General features: G+C 39.0%; 3 protein-coding genes and 1 long non-coding RNA gene across 5 annotated transcripts in view; 1 reads left to right on the top strand and 3 right to left on the bottom strand.

Annotated features, from left to right (window-relative positions):
- Positions 1-2,309: 2,309 nt before the first annotated feature.
- LOC146473022 (neuropeptide FF receptor 2-like) lies at positions 2,310-7,999 on the top strand. Of its 2 annotated transcripts, none has more exons than XM_085118920.1 (2): positions 2,310-2,519; positions 4,979-7,999. In XM_085118920.1, exon 2 carries the CDS (start codon positions 5,069-5,071, stop codon positions 6,173-6,175), a length of 1,107 nt encoding a protein of 368 aa, XP_084975046.1. In that variant the 5' UTR covers positions 2,310-2,519; positions 4,979-5,068; the 3' UTR covers positions 6,176-7,999. The 2 variants fall into 2 exon arrangements, with proteins under 2 accessions (XP_084975046.1, XP_084975045.1); XM_085118919.1 differs by having other exon boundaries at positions 2,310-2,523.
- A 2,029-nt stretch (positions 8,000-10,028) lies between these two features.
- Positions 10,029-19,699, bottom strand: part of LOC146473019 (uncharacterized) — a 31,801-nt gene continuing 22,130 nt past the window's right edge. The window contains exons 2-3 of the long non-coding RNA XR_014866466.1: positions 10,517-10,674; positions 10,029-10,175 (exon numbers count right to left, since the gene is read on the bottom strand). This is a non-coding gene — a long non-coding RNA (uncharacterized LOC146473019). The remainder of the gene's footprint in view (positions 10,176-10,516; positions 10,675-19,699) is intronic.
- On the bottom strand, positions 17,373-19,028 carry LOC146473021 (uncharacterized). Its single transcript, XM_085118755.1, has one exon. The coding sequence runs from the start codon at positions 18,799-18,801 to the stop codon at positions 18,037-18,039; it is 765 nt and encodes a 254-aa protein (XP_084974881.1). The 5' UTR covers positions 18,802-19,028; the 3' UTR covers positions 17,373-18,036.
- LOC146473020 (uncharacterized) overlaps positions 19,295-19,699 on the bottom strand; it is an 8,752-nt gene continuing 8,347 nt past the window's right edge. The window contains exon 2 of the mRNA XM_085118754.1: positions 19,295-19,543. Coding sequence (XP_084974880.1) covers positions 19,371-19,543 — 173 coding nt within the window. The 3' untranslated portion in view covers positions 19,295-19,370. The remainder of the gene's footprint in view (positions 19,544-19,699) is intronic.

Raw genomic sequence — 19,699 nt, 5'->3', positions numbered from 1 at the left:
GGCAACGCCAACGAAAACGTCGCTTGAAAATATAATTCAATGCTATTTCAACTACGTGTACGATGTGGCAAGACAATCCAGGAACTAAATTGGTTGGAACGGCGTTCAAATTAAGAAAGAAAAATAAAAAAAATACGACTTGTTATCACGTTCTCCACATTACCTTGAATATGGCCATTTCACGTTGTTGTTTTTTGCACGGGGCGGCTATGAAATGTACTAGAATTTAAAACGCACGTACAGAGCCATTGTTTTCCCTCACTGCTACTTAAAATCTGGTTTTCACAAACGCAAACATAAGCGCAGGCGTAAAACGTTTGTGCCAAATCAAAACGAACGCCGACGCAAGCACGAGTACATGGCTCAAGTTGAATAACCAGCACGCTTTAAGGAAGGTGCCTAATTTTGTTACTGCGCATAAGTTCTGCGCATCTTGAGATACTCGGGTTTCCTATGGGTTGTGCCAACTAATACAGGGATATTTTTGCGCGGTTTAAAACTTTGTCGAGAAAGCAGAACTTAGCGAATGTTTGTGGTATCCAAAAAGAAAATTGAGGGTTACCATGCATTTTTCAGAGATAATAAAGCTTCAATTTGGAAAAAAACGCCATACATCGCTTTATATTTTGCAGCTTTTTAGAATTACTGTTGCTTAATTGTCTCTAAACAATGCGTGGTTACCCCCAATTTTCTTTTTGAATTTCCATAGCCTTTGCTAAGATCTGCTTTTCCCGCATAGTCATAAGCCGCGCAAAAATACTTCTGTATTAGTAGGCACCGTCCTTAACGTCGGGTATCAGTTGTTACTTCTGTTCTTGAGACGGAGAAGGCGGAGGAAGAGGAAGACGAAACGTTCCCGAATTCTACTTCAGGTGTTTGGAAAGTCAGCCATTAATAAAAACAAGTACACTTATCATAATGCATTGTATATCTCTACAAGAATCACAAGGTCAATTCTGTCCCTGTTAACTCATGCTTTGGCTCTGCTCAGGGTCACAACACAAACACCCTCAACAGCAGCCTGGGTACCAGAGCCTAGAACAGCCTTCGGAAGTATCCTGTCTGACAGTGTTCTTGCATCCATGAAGAGAGTGAATAAATATCTACTTAACACTGTTGGTTATACGTCTACTGGTTTAGTTATTTTTTATCAAAGCTTGTTGAGTCCTCCGTACCAGTGCGAAAGCTAGAGCGAGTGCTTCAATTAGCCGGACGCAATAAATTTCGTTGCACTTATGCTGTGTCGTTTTCACGCAGCACAACGCGAACGCAAACACAAGCGCAAGTTCAAGACAAGGAAATGTTTGATCCTTGTGCTTTGCTCTTGTGCTTTTGCTTGCGTTGAGGCTGTTTTTACGGTGAAATAAGCACTCTTATGTTTTTGATTGTGCTTGCGACGCTAGTGAAAACCAGGCTTAAGTTCCCTAGTTTTCCGAGGTGAAACTGAACTGGAAGATATATACACACATCATCTTAGCGAGTTTTTCTGACGACATAAAATACTGGTAAATGACACACCCACGCATGGTCACTTTTTGATACATGCCGCATTGTATAATACAACGTGACTGTAAATAGGACCCGAGATCTACGCAAGTAATTTGGGCGGTTACCGTAATCGACAGACGTGCACTGTAGGCAAAGCCACCCACACATAACCTGCGTGTACATGCACGCCAGTTCCAAACACGTTGCTGCGCAAACTTGAAGGTGGAGACAAGGAGTTTGCTTATCAAACTTGCGTTTGAAAGTATTTTGTAATTAGATTCTGAGCCCTTTTGGGGAACTCCGGTGACTAAACTGTTATTGATATTTTAAAATCTGAATTTCAGCTATCCTGTTCCCAGAGACAATGCGCAATGTCTGTTAGCAATATCCTTATGCCTCTCCAAATTATTCTTACCAGCCAAGAAAATTTGCAGTTTATTTGAGCAGAGATTGGCCCACTGCGCAGCTGCAAGATCTTTGGTCGCATGATCAGCGCATGAGTTCAAGACTTTTCGCCAATCATAAGACGCGTTCTAAAGCACCCACTTGCAATTCGTAATTTAGTTCAATTAACCCACCGCGGTAGGCTAAATTGACTTCTGTTGAATTGTTTAGTAACAAAAAGCTTTCTGCTTAATCGTATAAAGAGGAAATTGAACAGCATTTTAACTTCCGCAAAAACACCTATTTGTTTTCATTTGGCCAATGAAGAATAGTGGTTTTTTTGGTACTGCGCAATTTGCGAAAGTTTACGTGGTAATTTCGTTTAAAAAGCCACTATCAAAGCCATCCTTTTTTATTTTCAGACAGAAATGAAAGGACTAAAATCTATCATATATCCTTCCTTACGCAAATTCGTGCGACAAGCATCGTTTTTCACAAAGGCGTGGTCGGAAAATTATTGCTGCAAAGATCAAAATTCGCTGATAAAATGCAACATGTTTGCTGCGAAGAACAAATGAACCGATTTTCAGTTGAAAGACAAAAAGCTCACAGTAAAGAAACGGAATGGAGACAGTTCAAAGTTGTCAGTAAGTAAGTAAGTTCTTTAATTGTTCATCATTTATGTACTGGGGAATTGAAACCTAGCATTAGATTATTTTGATCAGTGGAATCAACATTTTACTTCACGAAAAACGGTTTTTTTTTTTTCTAATTTAGCTCAGCAAAAGCAATCTAATAATTTTTACAAATATATTTCATTTTCATGTTTTACTCTGCCTTATAAATTCTTGATGTAGAATTATTTTGCGAATTGGTGCCGATCAGCTTTTGCACTTAAAAAATTATATGGGATAAGAGTCGCTGATATCTGAAAGCTATTGTTACTTCTACTAACTAATAGCTCAATTCAACATCTGCAAAAGTACAACATGGTATAAATTCAAAATAGATATAGTACTGATCATTTTTGTTTATCTTCAGTATCTAAATTGTCGATAGTAAGTTGCATTGTAGCAGTTTTTGAAATGTAATCTCTCCTTGGAAAAAAATTAGGGAAATATTGAAGATTCAGCTCGCTTCCAGACGTTAACAAGAAAAATCTCTTAGCACCTCCCAGGAAGACAAAATACAAACATTCTAAAATTTTAATGAATTTCTGCTTGAAAAACATTTTGGAAATGAATACTAGCTGTAGCAATAGAAAATATACTGATAATGCTTAGTAACTTCCAGTGCATGGTCGCAATTTCGGATTTAGCTCTTAGATTCCAAAGCTAGCGCCACCAACAAACGGCGAACAGGTTCAGACAACTAATACCAAGGAAAGTAGTGCCCAGTAGCTTTCATTTGACATTTTAACATGGTTCTGTGTTCAGAAGTATAAACACAGACCAGCCTAGGTATGGCTATTGCAGAAAACTTACTTCTCATATTTGGTTGGAAATTCGTACTGTTGTTGGAGTACAGATGCTTTTCTTGAGAACATCTGGGAAGTCAAACTTCGTTGCATGATACAAAAGTTATTACTGCTGAGCAGAATAGGAGAAATTGTGACATAAACCTTATTTCGAAATAATGCGACATCGGGAAAATTTTTCTTTTTTTTTTATAAATTCCCTCTCCCCAAAACCCCGTGAGAGTTAACTCAATAACTATTAGTCGATATATTTATTCAGAGACATGGCTGTTTATTGGATTTCAATACAATATTGTCTCTTTCAGAATTAACACCTTCCGCAAAGTTACCAATTTCCCCAGTTGCTTGATAGTAAGTTTTTCATTATCATATAAATTGTCTCTTACCTACGTTTTCATTTTACTGCCGTCGGTTTTTGGCAAATTTGTGAGTTTTCCGATTTCATCTCAGTACAAAATAAACTCCTTTAACAGATATTAAAACTCGGGGGCATAAAATATTTTTAAAATAGCTACATGCAGTTTGTTCAAGATAGCCGCAAATTATAATAAGTTGATCAGTGTGGTAAGATTCAGCCAGAAGTCAGCCATGTTCAAAAGCAACTCGCTTCGCCGCGTTAAACGAGTTGACGAGTTGGAGTGGATATATTTTTTATTCGACAGTGTAGACAACCTCTAGACTGCAGACAGAACGTTTATTTTCGCACCAAGAAAGTGACCTCATCCAAAGGATTATTGCTGGGGCCATGGGTGTCTTGCCCATCATAGAATATCACCTTATAGCTTTGTTTTGGAGTACCAATCAGAGGAGGCCGTAGCTCATATCATATCTCGAGACTGTCTGTAAACAAAGAATAATCACAAAGTGTTTGTTATCTGCATAGCAGCCTTTATCTAACTTAGTATGCAATTAAATTAAAATAATATTAATTGGTCAGGGGTTTTTTTCGTGGTTTCTATAACCAAAACGATCCTCTGCTGGGTAAAGAGTGGTGATTTGCAAAGTTGATAACGGCAGATCAGTCACTCGATCTGAATATTTTTCCCCCTTTTTGATGCGTCCAGAAACAAATTTATTTACAGAAGGTATGTTTCAATAACGCAATTGTGAATTCTATTCATCCTTTACTCCTATGAACGCGTCGTAGGGTCTAAGCTATACAAACTTTCAAAATTTTGGAAACAAGCTGCTGAATTGACTGACGGACACACTAGAAGATTTCATCTACAGACGCAAGCAGGCGATTAAGTGTCCTACGTACCTGAAAGCTTCAGGTTCCTAAGGGTAAAAAATCTGTCTAGTTAACGCGGAAATAATGTTAAAACCACAAAGTTATTAAGCCGCACTTTCGGCAGACTTGTCAAAAGAGTTCTAAGAAACGAATCCAGGGGCAACCAGAATTCGAGAATTAAATCTTAATTCCTAATTTTAAGGAGCATAAATTTGGGTTTGTTTACATCATAAACAACTTGTGACGGTTACCAAGAACACTAATGTAACAACTGGAGGTACTAATTTGGCAGAGAGCTTGATTATCATCATAGTGGTAGTGAGCAGCTGTCCTTTTTGTATAACATCTCGTAAACTTATCTCCACCTTCAAAAACTTATGATTTTTTATGCATTTCAGATAATCCGCAAGTGAACAAGAATTATTAGTGAAATTCAGGAAAAAGTGTGTTGACGGTATAAAGCCTGATACAATTAGCTTCACTGGACGATGGAAAACGGTAACGACACGATTGCTACCGTGAGCTCGTCAAAGTTTTCCACCATACGCATCGTCGAAATCGTTCTATATTTCTTCATATCTCTGACTGGAATAACAGCAAATGGCATAACATTCCATACGCTGTTAAGTCGTAACAGCCTCAGAGTCGGTGAATATCTCATCTTCAACTTAGCCATCACAGACATGGCGACTTGTGCCATAAGTATTCCATTTGATTTGGTTGAGCATCTTGTTGGGGGATTTCCGTTTGGTAAAATGCTTTGTTTTCTTGTGTATCCTTTTCAGACTGTTCTTATGGCCGTGTCTGTTATCACATTGCTCTCTATGAGCCTTGAGCGCCGTCGCATAGTCATGAAAGCGTTGCGTCCAAGACTTGTGGCGAAGAAGATAAAAATTACAATTTGCGTCTCGTGGATCGTGCCCACCCTGGTTATAATACCATACGGCCTCGTATTGCGCCTTGACGGCGAAAACTGCCAAGAAAAGTGGTCTGAACAATGGCATGTCAAAGTCTTCACTCTCACAAACTTTACCATATTCTTTGTTATTCCAACTTTTGTGATTGCTACGTCTTATATTATAGCTGGGAAAAAACTTCATGATGAGCTAAAAGAGCTGGAAAGCATGCTTGAAGGAACTGAACGCTCGAGGTCGGAATACATAAAAAAGCGCACGATCCAAAAGCTGAAAGTAACGAAAGTATTTGTCACAGCTGTAGTGGCTTTTTTCTTCTGCATGCTTCCGACACACTTGGTATGGATATGGCATGATTTTGCGCAAGGATTCAAGTGTGAATGCTTCAAAGACATCTTGATCTTTGCCAACATTTTGATGTATTTAAACAGCGCCTTGAATCCGTTTATTTTCAGAAATGTGCGGGCTAGATCTTTCACTCGTTTGATTGCCTGCTGCTGCAAAGTGTTCAACACGGGTGGTTCAACTCCTTGGCTATCCCCACAGTGTGCTCACACAGCACGTAGCTCACCAGGCGTAGAGATCGAAAGAGAAAAAGCTGTTCGCGTCACTCGGCAATCTTACTTAAGAAGCTCAAATGATCTGCACAACTTTGACGTTCATTATGAAACAAACGTTTGACACTAATAGTGCGCTATAGTGTTATCCCTTCTTACAATGAAACTTATATCCTCTTCCTTACATTTTTAAAGATTTATATCTACTGTCCAAGTCTGGAAGCAGCACAAACAATGCAAATATGCAAGTGATCGAAGGTTATAAAGCTATAGTTTTATTAGAATCCTTTTATTTTAAGTTTTTATTCAGTGGGTGCTAGGTTGTAAATTGTGGCTAAATATCATTTAGGCTAAGAGCTGGTAAGCGGTTTATCTATAAAGTGGGAGGCGCCCTCAGGAAATTTCAGGGACAACTACTTTGCCTGCCATTGCTAGCTTGTTTGCATTTCGCTCGCTACTCCTTTTGAGTTTTCGCATCCCACCCACCCTCCCTGTAGGGTAAGTATAACTTTGTGGTAAGTATGATAGGTTTTCCACTAAGCCTTTGCATGGGTGGGGGCTCCGACAGAGTTGCCATGGTTACCTCCGAGCACCTGGTGGGATGCTACATGTACATCCTGCATACCCTCTCACCTTGCAGCACCTTGCAGCTCGTCTCTGGCGATGAGTTTAAGGTCAGTGGAGCGTGCTTGGGTTTGATGGGTTATAACAGGAATAGCGCGATTGGAGGGGTGGTACGGGATGACTCCACTCGAAAGGGGTACCTTTTACACTCTCACCGTAGTCTGCGAAAGGGTTGCGAAGTTGAAAAGAGTGAGTAGCAACAACTGGGCAGAAATTCTTAAAATGAGCCTTACGCTTATTTTTCATTTTTATGTATGGGAATATGGTAGCATGTTAGTAAAAGTTGGTATGTGAAAGAGTAAGAGGTCTTCTGGTCAGAGCCTTCTTGTAAGAAACTTTATTGAGAATCTGCCGACCAAACCCAAAATGCCCAGCGGAATTCCATACTACATTTACAATATTAGACGAATTAGATGCTATCTTTCTAGAGATGCTACAGAGACACTGATCCACATTTTTATCACTTGTAGACTTAAATTATTGTAACAGTCTGTTTTATATTATATTAACAACAGAAACTTCAAAGAATTCAGAAAGCAGTAGACTGTTCACAGTTTCCCTATTTTTCCGTGGCGGGAAAATTTTTTTTTGGTCCCCCTCCCCGACTGACTCAACTGACCCCCACCCCGGCTCCCCTCGGTAGTTTAGACACTCTCCCCAGATCGCGCTCGATTTTACAAACCAAGATGGCGGCAACTCCATCGAAGCGTACCGGTCTCGAGAATCCCACGGAAAAATAGGGGGACTGTAAACAGTCTAGGAAAGCCGCAGCGCGCCACAACTCCACTAGTACCTTCTCTGCATGGGCTGCCAGTTACGCAACGTGTTTATTTTAAGATATTATTAATTACTTTCATTTATTCATGGCCTTGCCCCGCAATACATCAGTGATCTGATTATAATTAAGAAAGCCACAAGATGCAGTTTACGCTCAAACGACAGTTTAATGCTATTAACTCCCAAAGGTAAATCGCTATCAACATTAGGGGACAGGTCTTATAGCGGCTGCGGCGCCGAAACCGTGGAACGAGTTTCCCAAACACTGTCTCTGCAAGTGCAGTCCCTGATGTGTAACACATCAGGGACTGCACTTGTATTAGTACATTTGAATCTTTTATGAAAAAACACATCTTTTTAAAACCGCTTAGTCGTGACATGTATTAAATAATGATAATTTTATAGCATATCAGATTTTAAAACAAGTTTGTAACCTTAACTTGACTACAGAAATAGGTACTTTTTAAATATTTCACTTTTGTACCATTTTTATAGCAATAACTTTATACAGTTTCACTTTAGTTTAGTGATTATTCGGTTTTTTTATAGTTTACAGTGTATACCCAATAGAGTTCAATTGTATTGTTTAATTTAATTGTGCATGGTAATGCGCATTTGAAAACGTCATGTTGGTATTTTTGCAATATAAAATAACTGAATAATAATAATAATAATAATAAAAATAATAATCTCTGAGGGAAATAATTGATAAATCATTGAATGCTCATAAAAAAAACGTGAACCTTGTTAACGTTCATTCGATATAAGACTGAATTTGGACTCCTACGGTAACACGTTTTATGCAATAAACATAGTATACGTTGTCTATCAACTGCACTTTACTGGATGCGAGTTTTTTCTGGGTCTGCAAAGACTGTTCATTGCTCAAGAGATCCTAACAGTTGGCTCAACTTTGTTTTGTCAATATTCTTGCTGATCAGTCAAGGTGTTTCCAAACAAATCTCTATAAACAAATACTTGGGAAACATGTTAACCCTTTCTGGAAGTCAGACACACCTTTATACCTTGATTACGTCAGTAGTTCTCACCCCTTCATCGTAGACATCGGATCACATTTTAAGTATTAAGATCCATAGTTGTACAATGCAGCTGGGTTAGCTTGGAAGCCTTAATTAACCCAAATGAAGTAAGTGTTTCTCCAACAAAGTTTGTGTCTTGATCTCCTCTGATTAGAACTTCTGACAGCCGTCATTTTATTTATTTATTTTTATTTCACCACAAGAAACTACAAAGATGATAAAGACAAATGACACAATAAGGTTTCGAGCTAAATACAGTTGAACCTCCCCTTGTGACCACCTCTCGATCTTGAGCGACCACTTTTCCAAAATACCAAAATCACTATAGCTAGAACCACTCGTAAGCGACCACCTCTCGTAGGCGACCGCGACCACTTTTAGAGATGACAATTTGCAATTTTCGTTTGTTTTTAACCTCCTGTTTAAAGCGACCACTTAACACATACGCGACAAAAGTCCTCTTATCTATCCCCCGTCAGGAGTTGGACACTGCCTTTGTAGTATTAACACATGTACATTCTTCAGTAGTCCAGGGGACATGAATGTCACATTTGGAGGCACCGGGTGTCAGAAATAGACCTGCCCGATTCGAGGTATTTAGGTAATTTATCACAGGCAAACCCGGCATTAACTTGGATAGTGAAATTCTTTGGCAATATAATTTTGGAAAGTTGAAAAACGTTCCTAATGAGTTCAAAATTTAGAACCCTTGCGGTCTGAACTCTCGTGACATTTTGGGTGGTCGCTTACGGGAGGTTTGACTGTAGTAATTACGATTTAAGGTTACCCGATACCTTCAGAGGTGTCTCGCGTTTAAGCGATGTAGCGCGTCCAGTTTAAACAGTAGATACCTAAACCCCTATATCAAATTAAAGCTTATAGAACAGGCTATCAAACTATACCAAGAATTTTGAAATAAAATGAATTGTCGAATTTTTCACGACCTCTAATTGCGAGCGTCCTAATCACCTTTTTAAAGCTACAAGTCAAAGTGAATTTTGTTTTTTGCTAATTTAATTTGCTCCTCAGTTTCCGGACCCAAAGCGCTAAGAAAACGTGTCTGCGTTTTGCCATATTCAATCGCAGTGAAAAGTTATAGAGCCTTTTCGAAACACGATGAAAAAAGTGTGGAGTAATCGTACAAAAATCGCTCTCGCAGAAAAAATGTTTGGAAAGAAAAAATTCGCAGACACGTTTTTGTTGTTTGTATGTTAAACTAGCTACTGTCCAAATTTGAAAGCAAACGAACAAATTCCTTTTGAGTTTTAGCTCTTTGAAGTGGCTCCTCCAAGTGAAAAAAATTTATTCGAGAAAACAGTGCTAAAAATTCGGCAATTCATTTTTATTTCAAAATTCTTGGTTTAGTTGGATAGCCAGCTCTATAAGCTTTAATTTGATATAAGGGTTCAGGCATCTACAGTTTAAACCGGACGCGCTACATCGCTTGGACGCGAGACACCTCTGAAGACACCTCTGAAGGTACCGGGCCGGGTAACCTTAACAAAACAAATCATTGACGTTTAAAATATTGGTGAAGTTCGTTCCCAAGTCGTTATCTCCAGATAGGTGGGGTTATGAGCTTGTTCAACAAGTACATCAAGGCATCTCGTAAAGTGGTCATCAGTGGAAGACACAGTTAGCAATTCTTACTCGTTGCCAAGACTTCTAAAAAGACTTGGTTCGCTTAGATCCATCGTTAGACTGTTTACAGCCCCCCTATTTTTCCGTGGGATTCTCGAGACCGGTAAACTTCGATGAAACCGCCGCCATCTTGGTTTGTAAAAGCGAGCGCGATCTGGGGAGAGTGTCTAAACTACCGAGGGGAGCGGAAGTGGGTGTTAGTATAGTGGGGGAGGGGAAGCGAAAATATATTTTTCCCGCCGCCTCCCAACTCCGCTCCCCTCCCCTCAGTAGTTTAGACACTCTCCCCAGATCGTGCTCACTATTACAAACCAAGATGGCGGCGGTTCCATCGAAGCGTACCGGTCTCGAGAATCCAACGGAAAATTAGGGGGGCTGTGAACAGTCTAATCCTCAGTCAATGGAGACATTGTTCATAGCAGGATGTGAGAAGTAGCAAACCCTCATTCGGGATATAGCTTGTGCTCTGTGATAGGTCATCGTCAAATATCGATTACTGTGTACGGTATCCCGCTCAGCTTGATTCCAGGCCTAATCCGTTCTTTGCAAGAAAGACTGTGCTAGGAATAGGAAGGCTATTGCCGTAGTTAGAAAAAGTCACATCCACCAGAATTTTCCAAGACACACTTGAGAAATGGGTAGGGTGTTCGACATGTAGCATGCAGAGACATTCTGTACGACCAAGAAGTGAACACCCCTTTATTATTATATTCATTCCTTTACCATACCAAATAGGGTTACCACGCAACCTCGTTCCCAGGGCTTTTCCCATTTTCCCACCCCTCACAATTTACAAGGGAAAAGCCCCGGAACGAGGTTTGGTTACCATAGTGACTGTTTGTTTGTTTGTTTGTTTGTTTGTTTTTTCTTTCAGCTTGCTATACAACACCAAATATTTGTTTCGCAGGAGTTTCTTATCGCCCGGCCGACCCACTTTTTTTTTTTTTTTTTCAAAAAGTAAAAAACTAGTTTCAGAATTCATCACCTATACCCTATGCTCGGGTGTTTCTGTTTAACATGTAACATGCGTTGTATACATCTCAGTGACCTTCTGGCAAATCAGTCCTTATAACGACGTCTTCGAACATGTTGTAGACTGATTAGTAGTCAAGTCCAAGCAACAACCGTGGACGATAATCCTGCTGGTATACGTTGGATCAATTGTAGATCTGATCGGCTTTAAAAAATACAAATGATAAAAGAAGCAGAGACCGATACAACGTAGAATTACGGTTTAAAGGTTACTATATTTCGGCTGGCCAAACCAGCCTTCTTCAGGTATAATGAAAATTTACATTGGGACACACGCTTATATAGCTGACAAATATTTGTGCAATAGCGGAACTACGTAAAACTAAATTGATTGACAGCAAACACGAAGCAAATGAAATAATAGTAACAAAAAATAAAAAATAATAAAAGGAAAAAGCTAGTACATTTCTTCGCGAATATTAAGGCCATGTGGAGAAAGTGTTCTGCCTTTTGAGATTAAAAAGGCTTCCCTGGCCTTACGGATTGAGTCTCGGTTAGAGTAGACCTTTTCTATGGGGATTAATTGCATGTCGTTAGCGGTGTGGTTAGGTGCGGTGAGGAAGTGTTCTGCGGCTGTGGTGGGTTTAGATTTAGTGTTAGGGTTATCTATGGTGCGGCGGTGTTCATTAAAGCGGTCTTTTAAGCGTCGTTTAGTCTCTCCTAACAAAATCCGTGACAACCTTACTGCTACAGAGAGACAGGCCATTAGCCAACTTAAACAACGACAAGACATAATTATAAAACCCGCTGACAAAGGTTCCGGTACTGTTGTTATGGACAAAACTTGGTACATCGACGAATGTAACAGACAACTTAATGACTCAAAATTTTACAAACGCTTGAACGAAGACATAACTGCTGACATACAAAAACGTGTAACTTTTTATGTTAATAGGATGTATCATGACAGACTTATCAACGAGAAAACTAGAAAATACCTCATACAAACTGACGTAAAACCAGGACGCTTTTACATACTACCCAAAATACACAAACCCGGAAACCCAGGACGCCCCATTGTTTCATCTAATAGCCATCCCACCGAACGCATATCTCAATTTGTCGACTATCACCTTCAACCTTTAGTTCACAAATTACCATCCTTTGTTAAAGACACTAATGACTTCCTTAACAAACTTCTTACCATCGGTAAGCTACCTTCTAATTCATTGTTAGTCACACTTGATGTCTCATCTTTATACACTAATATTCCACATAACGAAGGTATTAATGCTTGTGACCATTTCCTACGTACTCGCCTTCATAGTAACATTCCCACTGGCACACTCTGTGACCTCATTCGCATGATTCTTACCATGAATCATTTTTCTTTTAACGATAACCACTACCTTCAGATCCACGGCACAGCCATGGGTACTAAAATGGCCCCCTCTTTTGCCAACCTTTTTCTTGGCCATTTCGAAGCGAATGCTTTGAAAAATGCCCCATTTCACCCTCACATGTGGTTTCGTTATATTGATGATATTTTTATGATCTGGACTGAAGGTCTGGATAACTTAAAAATCTTCATCGATTATCTTAACAGCATTCACCCTACCATTAAATTCACTAGCTCGCACTCTTCTACTAACGTATCTTTCCTTGATGTTACTGTTTCTTTAACGAACGACGGTAACATCAGCACTGACCTGTACACTAAACCTACAGACAAACACCAACATCTACTGTATTCATCTTGCCATCCCCTGCATACAAAAAATGCTATTCCTTTCAGTCTAGCACTCCGCTTACGACGTATTTGTTCTACTGACGAAACGTTCAATATACGCACTGCACAACTTACTACATACCTACTCAAACGAGGCTACAAACGAAACTTTGTCACTAAACAAATACAACGTGCCGCCAACATCCCACGCAGACTCGCCTTACAAACTAAAGACATGAACAAACCTACGCGTGTACCTTTTATTACGACTTTTAACCCATCGCTTCCTCACATCTCCAACATCATGAAAAAACATTATCATTTACTGCACTCGTCTGACCGCTGCAAAAAGGTTTTTCCAAATTTGCCTGTTGTGGCTTTCAGACGATCTCCTAACCTACGTGACTTACTGGTTTCGGCTAAACTTTCTTCTAACTCGACTAATCCCCACCCACAACTCCCTTCCGGCTCCTATCGTTGCGGTAAAAATTGCGCCACTTGCCCATACATTTCCGATGGTCTCACTAACTACACCTTCTTTTCCACTGGTGAAACGCGCCCTATCAAATCTAACCTGACCTGTGAAACTAAAAATCTCATCTACATGATCCAATGTAACCGCTGTAATTTACAATACATAGGAGAGACTAAACGACGCTTAAAAGACCGCTTTAATGAACACCGCCGCACCATAGATAACCCTAACACTAAATCTAAACCCACCACAGCCGCAGAACACTTCCTCACCGCACCTAACCACACCGCTAACGACATGCAATTAATCCCCATAGAAAAAGTCTACTCTAACCGAGACTCAATCCGTAAGGCCAGGGAAGCCTTTTTAATCTCAAAAGGCAGAACACTTTCTCCACATGGCCTTAATATTCGCGAAGAAATGTACTAGCTTTTTCCTTTTATTATTTTTTATTTTTTGTTACTATTATTTCATTTGCTTCGTGTTTGCTGTCAATCAATTTAGTTTTACGTAGTTCCGCTATTGCACAAATATTTGTCAGCTATATAAGCGTGTGTCCCAATGTAAATTTTCATTATACCTGAAGAAGGCTGGTTTGGCCAGCCGAAATATAGTAACCTTTAAACCGTAATTCTACGTTGTATCGGTCTCTGCTTCTTTTATGATTAGTAGTGGCGGTTTACAAATGGCAGTCGTGGGCAAGATGGAATCGTAGTTCACTTGGAATTATTTATCTATTTGTTAACGTTTCTCTAACCTCGCCCTTTTATTAAGGTGGGGCTCTACCTGAATTTGAGTGAAATTTGAAGAGGTTTTAAGAATGGATAGAAGAAAGAAAATGATTTCTGGAACACTAACAGACAGTTGATAACCACGCAAGAGCACCCCAGGCTGCTAGTGGACTAAATTGGTATCGGTCTATTAATTATTAACTACAAATTCTAATTTTAAAACTTCACTAAATCTTCAACATTTCTTATTTCTTTTAATTTTACCAATCCTTCAAGAAATATTATTTCCTTCCAAATATACCTAAAAATCACCCAAAAATTCATACAACACCCCAAATCATTGATTTGTGTTATGAATGGAGGGTTTTTGTATTGCTTAAAATGCAAACAAGATATTTCCATTTGACCGATTTTAAGCGGCGTGAAAACGGCTTTTAGGTGAACCCCCACCTTAATATGGGCTCAAAAACCATCATGGGCCTTCGGTCATCATGATTTCAAAATTACAGCTCGATCTGGATAGTGTCTGAGCTAAAAGCCATTGACACTTGTAAAAATAACGCAATTTATTTATTTATTTATTTATTTATTTATTTATTTATTTATTTATTTATTTATTTATTTCACGTTTTGATTCCAGGCCCACTAAAGAAAGCTGAAACCCGGTGATACATCCGATACCAGATATAAGCCACCGAACATATTTTCTCAAATATATTTTATTTATTTATTTATTTATTTATTTATTTATTTATTTATTTATTTATTTATTTATTTATTTATTTATTTATTTATTTATTTATTTCACGCTTTGATTCCAGGCCCACTAAAGAAAGCTGAAACCCGGTGATACATCAGATACCAATCATTTTTGCAATTTTGATGCAAAAACCCGAAAACAGCTGATATTTTTACGACCTACCCGTAGTAATTTTGATGTAAAACTAACCAGAGGCCCTGCCGAAAGCGAACCATGAACCATTCAGTACACTTGTAAAAATTTATTTATCTATTTATTTATTTATTTATTTATTTATTTATTTATTTATTTATTTATTTATTTATTTATTTATTCCTCGCGAAGCGAGGGCCGAAGGCCCGAGCGTAGCGAGGTTAATAAATTTGTCGGGCCGAAGGTCGCGCTCGAGAGCTAAGCCGTGCGAATTCGACCCGAACATATATTTATGTGTTTATATATTTCCGTGAAGGTGTCCGTGCTGTTGCCTGGCAACAGTGCGCAAACAAAGTATGAATGACGTCAGACTGTCTGGCGTCGTCTGAAAAAAATTTGCATACATCGGAAAAAATATGCGTGCATGATCAAATTTCAACTGCAATGTTCATCAATATTCACTGGATAGAGAACTATCTCTCCAGAATATTTTCCCTTCCTTTTAGAAATTTTTTTTGTGAAAGATTGCATTGAAGAAATTACACGTTTGTGGCCGCGGTAAAATAATTTTCCGTGGGAAATAAATTCATCGAACATGACAGCGCTGCACGCCCGTTGTACATTACGTCGCGTCAGAAATAGATTTTCAACCGCAAACTGCCTGTGGAACTACGAAAAGACCATGCTCATAAAAAAATTCCTATGCCCCTTTTACGTAATCTCCTCATTTGATGCTACAGTACGAGTAAAGAGGGCTTTCCACCCAGCCCCAGCTTCGCGAGGTTTTGCGAGTCACGTATTTCTAGTTTATTTATTTATTTATTTATTTATTTATTTATTTATTTATTTATTTATTTATTGTTTTTTTTTTTTATTTTATTTCACGCTTTGATTCTAGGCTCACTAGAGAGCATGCGCAAATTGCTCTGGGGTCGAGAACTGTCTAAAATCCCTTTGCCGCCGTAGAAAGTAAGCGTTTCTCTCAATTCAGTGCCGATTTTCCAATTATATTTGATTTCGAACACTTGTTTAATTCATTTGAGATAGCTTTTGAAAAAGACAATCAGGACAAGACGAGCTTTGCGATTTATCTTTCTCAAGCCTGTTGATTTTTAGCTGCTTTTTCTTTCCTTTCTTGTTGTTCTTTCCTTCCCTGTTTTTGAATGTAACCTTGACCTCATTCATCCAATCACATGGTTCTCATTCTGGTCCAATTTGGAATCATTTTCTAACTATCAGATCAAAAGCACCTGAAATGATGACGTCAAGGGATGGCAAGGAAGCACTCAAATACAGGACGTGATATAACAAACTTAAGACTGTAAAACACTCGTTATACTCTTGATTTTCGCGAAGAGAAAGGCGAATCACCGAAAGTGTGAACCCAGGAGGTGAAAAACTCCGCAAAAGCCAGGAGCCATAATCCCTGATTATGGCTCCTGCAAAAGCTTGGAATTCGCGCAGGAGCTTCGATCAAATGCTTTCACTTCCTCGCTCACTCGATGGCCAAAGAAGTTTAAAATTAGCCATGCAGCGATTTATATTTTCCCGTGGTTGTCCTGCTGTTTAACGATCAATAAAGCAAGCACTAGACAGCGTTTTATACCACAAGGCCTAACGGATAGAAAAGCAGCATGTGGAACGATTAACTGTAATTAAAGTAACTAATTTCAAAGTTCCGTTTCTCTTTAGCCCGCCGCAAATGCTAATTCATATGGTGTACCAGCTCGTCATGAATTTTGATCAACAGCAGACCGTTTTAACTGATTAATTTAGTGTTATTTTGTTGAGTGTAAGAGTTTTTCAGCGATAGCATTTTGTTTTTACTGAAAGTTTCAGGAAAAGACCAAGAAAAATCAAGATCACCTTTATTTTTGAGCTTTATGCGTGATTGAGCAAATTTTGGTTAAGAAACTCAAAACAAATGTCTTAACAGCTTTTCCGAGCATAGCCGTTGAACATGATTCCCCGGCCCGCGGTGCCAATTGAACTCTTGAATTGACTCACCGTTTTCTAGGCTCGATTTCCGCCGCTCTCTCAAGTCCGGTCTTTGTTCACGTTTTACCTCTGTGCCCTGGTAAGAAGTTAAGTTTTGCCGTGGCAAATATAAGCCACCGAACATATTTTCTCAAATATATTAAACCAGAATGGCGGTGAAAGACAATTATTCTGATGGCAGACTTTCCTCAGTAATGTATTCAAAGGGTAATAATATGCTAGCAAAGAGACTATCCGGTGAAATGCAACGGAAATGAACGCTTCACTTTTTTAAGGTCGAGCTCGGAAATTTGCGCTCAAGCGAATATTAACGCAATTTAAATTAACGCAAATGTTTGAAATTTCGCGTTAATTTCATAGTTCGTTAATTCTTTTAAAAAGTACCGGGTCTCTCATAATTGCGAATTATTAAAAAAATATATTTATTAATGGTGCTCAGAACGCCACGCAAATTACTTTATTTGAAATAAAAGGCTGTTTACTTATTGTATGTTATCCTAAACATAAGCGTTATAATTTATTCTGCTCGACCTATTCCCGCTTTCTGTCGATGCCACTCTGTAAATCTCGATCCTCTGTCTTTCACAACTTACTATCACAACCGCGACTCGCAAAGGAGGAACTGAATAACATAGATACATATACACACATGATGCATATACCTAGATACAACTTCCAACAACTGAGGTTTTGGGAAACATTTTGTTCTTATAAACATTAGCGATAAAATGTGACATAACGTTTCGACGACTCCATATCGTCATTAATTGTCAATTGTAAATATGCAGCTTGAACGTGAAATACAAGAATGATATCACTACTGTAGTCACTTTTACGTGTAAAATATAGCGGTAAATTTAGTTACATTAGGCTCACCTATCTGTTGGATATTTGATATCGTAACAATGTAAACAATGCTTATAGTTTTGTATGTTGACGTGGAGTAATGCAAGCGGAGTAAATGATGCTCTGCACGTCTTTGGTATAAAAGTGTCACTCAGTATGTTGCATATTAAATCATAGCTAAATAAGAAAAGCGTTCAGTAACACAGGCAATTTTTGGCTAACCTGTTCGTTAGTCACCCTGCCAAAACAGACGTAGCTTTCTAGTAGAGAAACTGAAACACATGAGTAATTGTATACATCGAAAATACAGCAGCGAGCAGTTTGTTGTTTATGTTAATCGCACTTGCTGTGTTCGGGTTTGTCTCATACAGAGTAACCATCGTGCCTTCAACTTTCTTCTCAACTTGCGTACAGGATGTTCCTTCTACAATCGTCGTATTGTACCGAGCACGAGTTGTCACTTCAAAATCCTGTTCATTGATGTCTTCCAGAGAGATTGTGTCGTTATAATATTTCTTTATCTCTCCAGTTTTCTTGTACTTGACCGTTGTAGTAAGTTCAACCAGATTCTTGTCGATACCTTCTCGCAGGGTTTGTGGTGTAGCTGAGTTCCCGCGGCACCGCTGTCCGGCATTATCAAGCAAGCTCTCTTCTTCAAAAGTAACCCTGACTGCTCGCTTTTCTGGGATGGATACATAACTGCGGTACATTGGATACCCGTGTCGATACACTGGAGCGTTGCTGAAAGCATAGCGGTAGAAAACGTAACCGACGACGACTTTCGTGAACGTGCTTGACCGTGAACCAAGTTTAGTCTGACTGACGATAACAGGAGAGCGGACTGTAGTGGCCTTGATCGGTGTGTTCTTGGTGATTTTAGGTTTTGAGCTGCCAGAGCCGCGAGATCTTGAGCGACTTGAGCCTCTGCTCCTGGAACCTCCTCCTCCGCGGCCTCTGGCTGCTTCGGTTAGCTGTACTGTCAGAACGGCGATAAAAATGAGAAGAAGTGCTGTAGAGAGCCTCATTTTAGTTCAAGTGTATAAACCTTGCCTGCTTATTTCTGTTCTCAGTTCGTCAGTTATATACTGAGTAATTGGTGCTACGCAATTCTAGTGAAGCCTGACTGCGGGGGTGGATTACGTCACGCAAAAGTCCCTCAAGAATGCAACACTTCTAAACAAACAACATCTTCTGTAATTGTGTAAAGATCTAAACTAGAACTAATTCAGTAAAGTTAAAACAAAGATTTAATATCAATGTCGAATGATATTACATATTCAGGTTGTTAATTTATGTAGTATATTTCGGCCCGAGCACAGACAAGGTTTTTCCGTTTACAGATTATGATGTAATGTTTAGGTGGCTGTCACGCTAACTCGGTGCGTGTGTAAAAAGAAACATACGTTTTCAGCTGCTATCCCTAGCACAGAAATACCTAGTACCTTAGAAAAGCATCACGAAGGATATCAGTCAGCCAGAAAATACGTGTTGTTGTTTTTTTGTGTGTGTGTGTGTGTGTGTGTTAGCTTCATTAGACGTTTCAGCTCTCTTCTGAGTTTCCGTTCAAGCGAAACAAAAATAGTGCTGATTCACTTCAAGTGACTATTTCCTCCTTAAACCAGAGCAAGCATGCGTGGAAGGCCACTGAAAGTCCGCTTAATTTGCTCTGTTGAGACTGTGCATGCATTTGCAGCTGTCGTCTGTTTGTTGCTGAATTAGGCCACAGCTGGTGTCGTGATGATTTCATCATGGCAGGTCTGCTTGAGACTGCAATTGTAATATTTAGGCTTTGTTATTTGTTATTTGCTATTTTGCCACTCATAAATTACATTGATACAAAACTGAAACAAATACGCATCGAATTTAAAAATATAGTAAACTGTAGTTACATATTTACGAATTTACAACACTTAATGAACACTA

The sequence above is a fragment of the Pavona decussata genome, unplaced genomic scaffold, assembly GCF_977016875.1.
Source record: "Pavona decussata unplaced genomic scaffold, jaPavDecu1.1 SCAFFOLD_95, whole genome shotgun sequence".
NCBI lineage: Eukaryota > Metazoa > Cnidaria > Anthozoa > Scleractinia > Agariciidae > Pavona > Pavona decussata.
This window is presented reverse-complemented; position numbering and strand designations above follow the sequence as displayed.

Bases quoted from the DNA above. Each gene is read 5' to 3' on its own strand.
- LOC146473022 (XM_085118920.1), top strand. From the start codon at position 5,069: ATGGAAAACGGTAACGACACGATTGCTACCGTGAGCTCGTCAAAGTTT.
- LOC146473021 (XM_085118755.1), bottom strand. From the start codon at position 18,801: ATGAGGCTCTCTACAGCACTTCTTCTCATTTTTATCGCCGTTCTGACA.